The 8,172-nt window shown below is 56.6% G+C and overlaps 3 protein-coding genes and 1 pseudogene across 3 annotated transcripts, besides 7 other annotated features; all 4 read right to left on the bottom strand.

Annotated features, from left to right (window-relative positions):
• The first annotated feature begins 17 nt into the window (after window positions 1–17).
• Window positions 18–56: a microsatellite.
• A 380-nt stretch (window positions 57–436) lies between these two features.
• Window positions 437–443: a microsatellite.
• Window positions 444–491: a sequence feature (A-rich).
• Window positions 492–595: 104 nt separating this feature from the next.
• Window positions 596–620: a microsatellite.
• Window positions 621–1,163: 543 nt separating this feature from the next.
• On the bottom strand, window positions 1,164–2,897 carry TraAM80_03448 (uncharacterized protein; the record flags this gene model as incomplete). The annotated part of the gene is made up of 1 exon (XM_029380420.1): window positions 1,164–2,897. The coding sequence occupies one exon, from the start codon at window positions 2,895–2,897 to the stop codon at window positions 1,164–1,166; it is 1,734 nt and encodes a 577-aa protein (XP_029239752.1).
• A 471-nt stretch (window positions 2,898–3,368) lies between these two features.
• Window positions 3,369–3,398: a sequence feature (GA-rich).
• Window positions 3,399–4,194: 796 nt separating this feature from the next.
• On the bottom strand, window positions 4,195–4,593 carry TraAM80_03449 (uncharacterized protein; the record flags this gene model as incomplete). The annotated part of the gene is made up of 1 exon (XM_029380421.1): window positions 4,195–4,593. One exon carries the CDS (start codon window positions 4,591–4,593, stop codon window positions 4,195–4,197), a length of 399 nt encoding a protein of 132 aa, XP_029239753.1.
• A 39-nt stretch (window positions 4,594–4,632) lies between these two features.
• On the bottom strand, window positions 4,633–7,041 carry TraAM80_03450 (uncharacterized protein; the record flags this gene model as incomplete). The annotated part of the gene is made up of 1 exon (XM_029380422.1): window positions 4,633–7,041. The coding sequence occupies one exon, from the start codon at window positions 7,039–7,041 to the stop codon at window positions 4,633–4,635; it is 2,409 nt and encodes an 802-aa protein (XP_029239754.1).
• A 210-nt stretch (window positions 7,042–7,251) lies between these two features.
• Window positions 7,252–7,302: a microsatellite.
• A 204-nt stretch (window positions 7,303–7,506) lies between these two features.
• On the bottom strand, window positions 7,507–7,702 carry TraAM80_03451 (hypothetical protein; annotated as a pseudogene).
• A 109-nt stretch (window positions 7,703–7,811) lies between these two features.
• Window positions 7,812–7,839: a microsatellite.
• The last annotated feature ends 333 nt before the right edge of the window (window positions 7,840–8,172 follow it).

Below are 8,172 nucleotides of genomic sequence, written 5' to 3' on the forward strand. Positions count from 1 at the left end.
ATCCAGATGCGCGCGCAACACGGAAACACACACAAATACACACAAGCATACATACAGGAGCCATTTTCACATTGCCGTCGCCCGATAGGTGTGCTCCTCGTTGCTGCCGTATACCACCGTGTGTGCTGCTGTTTGGGTGGGGAATGAGGCCCACCTCCTCCCCTCCCTCACAGACAAGACGCGTGCATCAGATGTTGCCGGACGGGAGACGAAAGAGCCACCTCAAGGGCACCAGCGTCACTGACGGGAGCACACACAATATCCCACGGCGGTTTGAAGAACAAAACAAGTTCCAACAGAAGGAACGAACAAAAACATACACAAAAACGCAGACATGTATACGCATGCGTACGTGAGCAAATATATCGGCGCCTGCGTGGCCCCCGATTTTGTCACCCGCACATAAGTGCACGGATACGCCTGCAACTAGGCTGCTACAACAGAAAGAAAAAACAAAAACAAACAAAAAAAAACAAAACAAACAAAAAAAACACGCAAAGCAGGGGAAAGAACGAAAAACGTGGGTGTGCGCACGCGCGGTTGCAGACCACCGGCACCCCAACCTAAAAATGGAGAAACACTTTTCATTTTTTGCTGTTTGGTTGGTTGGTTGCTTGTTTTTTTTTCTTTTTTGATTCTCATCACTGAAATTCCGCGTACTTTTTGTTGCTATTTTCGTTGTTGTCTTCGCTTGGGGAGTGCCGCAGTGCCTGTGCGGTGGGCGCCAACTGTTGCGTCGGCGTGGCACGCGTGCGTAAAAGTGCCACTCACACCGCTCCGTCTTCTCTTCGTTCCTCCTCCCTGCCGTGAGAGTAGTGAACCGACCTTGCACCTTTCCCTCCCTCTTTTCTTCTTCCCCTCTTTCACCACACGTCCCCCGTTACTTGGGACACGGTTTCTTTCTTTCTTTCTTTTGTCGGTGTTGTTGCCTTTCCTCTCCTCCCTCTGCAGCTCCTACGGGGCCTCGTGTTCGTTAGCTTTTCCTTCGCATACTTTTTCTTGTCTCTTCTTTTTTTTTTTGCTTCCTCCTCCCATCCACCCACACTTCGCTTCTTCCCTCCTCCATTTTCTCTGTTTCCTTATCGTTTTATCTTTTCATGGGGTTTTCATCCTCCACCCCCTCCCCGCGCCCCTCTGCGGCTCCTCCTCGCATGGCCCCGCCGTTAACTCTGCAGCTTGCCGACTCCCATGGCGGCGAAGCTCGCGTTCACGAGCGCCTCGACATTGCCCTCCACGCCGAAGTTCTGCGTGGCGCCTGTTTTGGGGGCCGGCGTCGCGGCCTCGTGGCTCAAGTACTGGGCGCCCGGCTCCTGGTAGACCACCTCTTTCTCCGCCGTGGGGTTGTGGCTGAAGCTGTCGGGGCGGAGCTTTGGCCCCTCCATCGACGCCTCCACCCGCTCGCGGCGGCGGCCGAGCAGCGTGTCCAGCGGCATGCCAACAATCTCATCGTGTGAGTGGGCCCGCTCCACGTCTAGCTGCTGCCGCATGGACGACAAGTCGGTGCCAGAAAGAAGTGCGTGGCCGCCGGCGGCCTCCAGCGGAATGGCTGCCACGTCGTCCATCGAGCGCGAAATTTGCTCCTGCAGAACCTCGCGCCACACCCGCGCCAGGTGCACCTTCGGGATAAGGCAGCTGAAGGACTCATCAAAGCCGTCAAGGGGGACAAACTTGAAGCGGCGTGTCTCCTCCTTCTTGTTGAAGTATGCACGCACGCTGGTGGCCCAGTTCGCGTCGACAAACTCCGCCACACGGCGGACGCCGGTGGATGCAAGACACGTGTCCCGCAGGACAAATCGCACCCTATTCACCTCATTTGCCCCGGAGAAAGCCTCGATGGCGACGGGGCCGTACTCCGGCGGCTTGGGGATGAAGAGGATGTCTGGCGATGGGTCGTCTGTAAGGAGGGCAAAAAAAGGCCGCTTCGCGACGGTGTTGTATTCAAATGTATTTATATTCTGCATATGAATCCAACGCGGGATTGTTCCATTGTCACGCATCACCAGCAACATGTCGTGCGTGATGCAGAGATGCGCGTCTGGCAGCGACACCTCCGCCTTCCCCTCGTGATCGCGGCCCACAAGGTCGCCACGAAGAAAGATGTAAAAGACCGACTTCTCCAGCGCCTTGAAGGTGTGCCAGAGGTGCATGGGAATGTGCCCAAACGGGACACCGTTGCGTGGGTCATACGGCGGGAGGCCACGATAGGGGCGCACGTCCAGCCTGTCAAAGCCCAGCACCATCTGCACGATGTACCATACCTGCCGGAATTCTTCCTCGCAGCGGCAGCGTATATTGGCGATGATGTGCTTCTCCTTCGCGGAGGCGCTGCGTGGGGACTGAAGTGTACGCGGACGACACGTTTCGCTCGAAATAGACTGGGAGGAGATGGACGTGGCGGACTGCGTCGAAAGCAGTCCCAGGTTGCGACGAAGTGCAGTGAATTGATCCCGCAGCACTTCGTATAGCTGGGACAGCCGGAACGGGTCACGGTAGGATGTTTCCACGGCTTCACTCAGCGGCACCGTGTCGTCAACTGGCAACAGCAGCAGCGGCTCCCTCGGCGGTTCCTCCTTACTGAGGGCCCGGGTCCTGCCGTGCACCTCCAGCGTGAAGAAGTCCGTCTCCTTCAGGTGCGGGTCATCCAAGTGGAACTCGTGCACGGTGGGGACGACCACGAGCCGGCTAACCTTAAACTTTTTCTTCCAGGGCGGCATGACATGGTCCGGCGAGGACCACTGCGCGGCACCCGTGGTGTGAGGGCTGTGATGGGGGGTGCGGTGAGAATGCTTCTCGCGCTCCGTGTAGTACATGTGGCGCCGCTGCGAGTCAAAGGCGAAGTGGCGCATCGACCATCCCTCTAAGTAGGTGCCCTGCTTCTCCGCCTGAAAGAAATACATGGCTCGTGGACACACGGAGAGACGTCGTCTCTTTCTTCCTTTCTTTCCTTCTTTCTTTCGTCCCCGCTCGCAACTAATGAGAGGACTTTGTCAAGCCTCCGGGGTGGGTGGGTGGGATCTCTCACTGAATGAAACTTTCTCTACGCAAAAAGGAGGAGATGCAATCACCGCTGCCCGTCGCTGCGATGACTCCTGTTCTCTCACACTCTACCTTGCTGGCTCTCACTCACTCTAGCGCTTCTTACGTGCAAAGCGGAGAGGCAACGGCGTGGGTGGCGTAAGGAACATACAACCGCGAACGAAGAAAAAAAAACGAGTAGGAAGAAGATCCGAGTAAAAGCGAAAATATAATGATAGTAACATGCACACAGCGAGGCGGCAGCGGTGCTGCAAACGAGGGAACAAATAGACACATGCGACGGCGCCCACGTTGTCGCCGCAACATCGGCACGCCACACATACACGCAAGCCGAGAGAGCGAGAGTAAAAGGGAGAGAGAGACGACTACGCCTCCTCCCTTCCTCTCTCACTTCGGCTGCAATCATTCGCCTCCCTATTCATTACCATCCCTTACGCACAGCAGCTGCACACAGAGCATGTACACGTGCCTACCCCCTTTGTGTTTTCGTTCCATCTCACTCTCACACACACTCTCTCCCCTACCTGCCCATGTACGCGCGGCTAGACAGAAATGACTCCTTTTTTTACCCTACTTAAGTGTCGGCCACAGCTTTGGGTCCACGCACACATCTACACAGTGGATAATGTCAAAGTACTGATTGTAGCAGTTGGGTTCCTTCTCTGGCGGGACACTTTTAATGCGCTCAAGGCACTCGTTGTAGGCAACCACCTTGTGGTTGCAGTCGTTCACAAGGCATTCCTTTTCAAGCTCAAGTTTGATGTCCTGCGGATCTTCATCCGACATTACTCCCGTCCTTACTGCGTGTTTGCGGAACTTACCCTGCCACTTCCTTTTATCTATGTATACATGTATTACAGCCAACCCCGTGCAGTGCAGGGTCCGTGCAATACATTTACGTCGAGCCAGACATACAAAGACAAGAAGGAGAGAGACCGTCAGGGAGGAGGGCACGGACAGACACTCACACACCAACAGACGAAGGGAGAGACAAACACGCAGACGTACGCAGGCAACAAAGCGAAGACACACACCCACACACACGCACAAAAAATAAAAAAATGTTGCCAGCGCGCTGCTCGCTGCGAGGGAGTGGCATCACTTTCATACACAGGCGCAGGGACGTGGGCAAGAAGGCGGATGGGAGAAGTGGCCCCTTCACACCTCCTGCGCAGACGCCACAGCACCCCCACCAATACTACAGCCACTACCATCGCCGCTTTCACTGCTGCCGCGGAGGGCGCTCCTTTTTTCCTTCTCGCTCTCCGTGTGTGTGTGTGTTTGTTTGTGCTCGCCGCCATCGCTGACTTCTTCTGGCGGCGTGGGTGGGGGGATTGGCGGAGGAGCGCCCCCAAAGATGGAGCGCCCCGTGAAGACCACGTAGACAGACATATTCACATAGCCACAAACAAACAATGATGTGCGACACTCAGCTGGCAACTTAATGCGCATGACGCCCGAAGGATACAGCGAGGAAAGGAGACGTGGGTGGGAAGCACTGGCGGAGGCCGTCTCCCGTCTCTGGCGTCGTCCATCCGCCCACCCGCCTTCCCACATGCCCAAGCGCCCCTCCTTCCTTAAGGAAACACAAAGATTCTACATGATGTGACACGCGGTTGCGTAGCGCTTTCTAGCGGCGTCTTCCCTTCGCTCCGCGCGCTGCTGCACCAGCCGCCGCCGCCTCTTGTTGGCTTCCGCGCTCATCCGTTTGCGCACCTCCAGCACGACCTTGTCCGGCACCCGAAAAAGCCGCAGACGGATTTCCCCGTCCGTTAAACTCCCACCCGTCAGTGGGAACCACTGCTCGACACAGTTGAATGCCCCCTTGAAGCCCTGGCTCGTGGGCTGCGGCGTCGGCCTCCAGAGCTCGTCGAACTGCAGCAGGTCAAGCTCCACGGAGCCCAACGTGGCGTACTCGTAGACGAGCACACGGATGCGATCAAACTTGCGAACAAAAAAGAGCGCCGACGTTGCCGGGCTCTTTTCATTCCACCGTGTTTTGTCGCGGTGAATGAGGTACGGTGTGCGGAACGGGGGCGACTCGTGCGGTGTTATGGGCCGCTTGCCCGATGGCATGCCTCCACAGACCCACGCCTCCCCGTGACATTTGAAGCGGTGGGGAAGCGCCGGTCGCAGGTTGCGCACCTCCACGAACTGCAGCTGAAGGCCATAATATGTCAATATTGAACCCGACGCCTTCATTTCCTCCCACAGCAACGGGGAGGAACGGGCGGGAAAGGAGGCAAAGTGCCAGCTCGTAACTTCATCCATTACGCTGGGTGCGTGAGGTGGGTGCATCGCTCCTCCCAACATTGTGCCGCTGCCTCCAGTGTTGCAGCGATACCGGGCAATGCCATAGAGAAAGGGCATCAGCGAAGAAAAGAAATCCACCGTACTAACAGGGGTGTACTCGTGCAGAGGGAGGTATTCAAACAGTGGAACATTTTCCTCTGGCTCGCTCAGCCCATGATGATCAGCATGGTTCTGCTGAAACTGCTGTTGATCAAGGCGGCCACGTGGATACATGGCGTAAAAGGGAACCTCGCCCTTTTTGATCATGGCCCCCAGCAGAACCATACGCACAGGGTACATCTTTCCATCGGGCCCCGTGTAGGTACGGCAGATGGAGCCCCGTGGCCCCTCCTCGCCTTTATTCGCCTTCTGCCCCTTCTTCCATGCATGTTCCTCCTCTGCCTCATAGTGGATGTTCCACCGATCCACCTCAGACGAGTTGGGCCGCTCCGCCGTGCGGTTCTGTAGTCGCAGGTAGAGCTTTGGGACATCGAAGATACTCTTCAGGGCTCCTGCAGACCTGCCAAAGCTCTCCACGTAGGTGGCGCCAAAGAGAATCGTGTGCACCTCGGACGGCATGCGGTACATCATTAGGTCAATAAACTCCTCATCCCCGGTTGTTCCAAACCCGTTGAGGCTGTCCCCAGAGTGACGTGCGACGTGCGGGTGAACGGAATGCAGCTTCGCCTGCTTTGGGTGAAGATGGTCGAGGTAGTCGTTGTTTTCATCCAGCATCACCATGAACGCGTCGAGGTCGTGTTCGCCGTACCAGCCAACACCGAAGCGCACATCTGAGAGGGGCTGCTCCGTGTGCTGGAAATCATCCTTGGTGAGCGGGTAGTCAGGCAGCCGTTTCACCGCGTCACCGCGGGAATTGTGCTCGACGTTGAGGACGTCCAGCATGACGGGCAGCACGTCTACAAATGTGTAACCAAACGTGCGCACGTTGAGTTCACGCAGGTCCCACAGCTGCGGCTCCGCAGGGTTGTCAGTGAGAAGTGGGAGACGGCACAGCATGCAGGCAAGACTGGCAGTGCCGTCTCCGGTGGAGTGCTTGAGGTCAATCTCCCCCACCCGCTCGTTGGTGGTCTCGTTGACCACCTCCAACTTCACCCCTGGCAGGGTGGTGAAGTCGGCGCCGGTGTAGCTTGTGACGACGAGAAAGATGACTGAGACCTCCGAGGGTATCTTGTGCATCACAAACGTCACGGACTCGTCGCAGAACTCGCGACGCTTCCGTCGGCGCGAGGCGCGGTGGTCCTCGCCGAGGACCTCCTCCACCTCGTCCAGCTCCGCCTCTTCGTACAGGCGGGAGAAGAGCTCATCCATGATACCCATGCGCTGCACCTCATTCTTCTTGCTGTCCGTGCTGCTGCTGCGCAGTTGGTACTCCCGGCGCTTGGCGGCAAGGGCGAGACCGGGGAGTTGGTTCTCCTCCTCCCCGCCGATCCTGCTGTCTCCGCTCACAAACATGTAGGGAAGCTGCTGTGGGTCCACGAGCACGCCAGAGCTTCGCAGCGCGTCCTCGTCAGTGTCAGCGGGAAAAGGGTGGTTGAAGAAGACACAGTCCAGAAACATCCCCTCACTCGTGAAGCACACGGCGCTGAGGTCGAGATCGACGGGGTCAGCGCCGATGAAGTCCCACCGCAGCCCCGTCGACACCGCGATGTTGCTCGGGATGCGGAAAACCTTCTGCTGCATGTCAAACGCCATGCTTGACGGCCTGTCCTCTCACGCTCCCTCTCCCTCTCCAACTGCTTCCTGTACTTCCCACACTAACCCCGCACCGCACGTTATCCACGGCGTGTGTGTATTTCTGTGCGTACACGGAGGGGGATGCGGCAGCTGCAGGGCTCTTCACGCCTCAAAAACGTGCCGCGTCTAAAATTCCCCCGTCACAGACACGATGGGGACAAAAATGATTTTCTTTCTTTCCTTCTGAGCTCTTCTTCCCTTCGTTCCTTCTGTGCTTTCCTGCTCCCTGTGACTGGGGGAGCAGCCGGGGAAACAACAGCAACACGAGACGAAACTAACGGCAACCGCAACATTGAAGAAGACAAACGCAGTAGGGAAGCAAGCAGGCAGAACAAGACAACAACAACAGCGGGGGGATCGCCAAGGGCAACGTTGTGCCGCACCGCGGTGTGCCTCCCTCACACCCTCAAAAAGAAGGATCAGAGAATACAAAAAAAGAGGCGGATCGAAGAAACCAACAGCATGCAATGAGTCGAGAAGCGACCATCGGCACTTCTCCTATCTCCCCTCCTTCGCCTCACCCGTACCGCGCAGCCATATATATATAGCTGCGTGCCACCCCTTCTCTTTGCTCCCTCACACCGCCCTCCTCCTCCCTCTTCATCGCCCTCCGCTCCATGTTCATCACGCTGCCTCGCCTCTGCGTGGATGCACTACAGGCAAATGCAAAAAAAAAAAACATGCATTGAGTGTGTGAGTGTGCATGGTTTCTCACGGCCACCACGCAAATATATATATATATAAATATATACATATTTCTTTTTTATAGCAGCGGTGCCGCCAGCGCACATGTAAGGACCAGCACACACGCACACACGCCTGAGTGCGACATCACACTGGCGCATCGATTTACTTAACGAACGAGCGGCGCGAACAGCAGAACAGGCCGTCGAGGGAGACGTGGGGGCCAGCGAGGCGGGATAGTGACAGAGGGGGATGCTCTGTTGCAGTGCATCGGTTGTCTCCCTGCGACTCCTTCTACTTCCTGAAGACCCATCATTAGCGCTCTTCTGCCTCGTAGAGCATCATGTGATATATCTCTTTTTTTTTTCTCTCCCGCTGTTTCAGCTTTTTTTTTTTTCTTCTCAC

The sequence above is a fragment of the Trypanosoma rangeli genome (genome assembly GCF_003719475.1).
Source record: "Trypanosoma rangeli strain AM80 chromosome Unknown Tra_15.4_contig_00090, whole genome shotgun sequence".
Taxonomy (NCBI): domain Eukaryota; phylum Euglenozoa; class Kinetoplastea; order Trypanosomatida; family Trypanosomatidae; genus Trypanosoma; species Trypanosoma rangeli.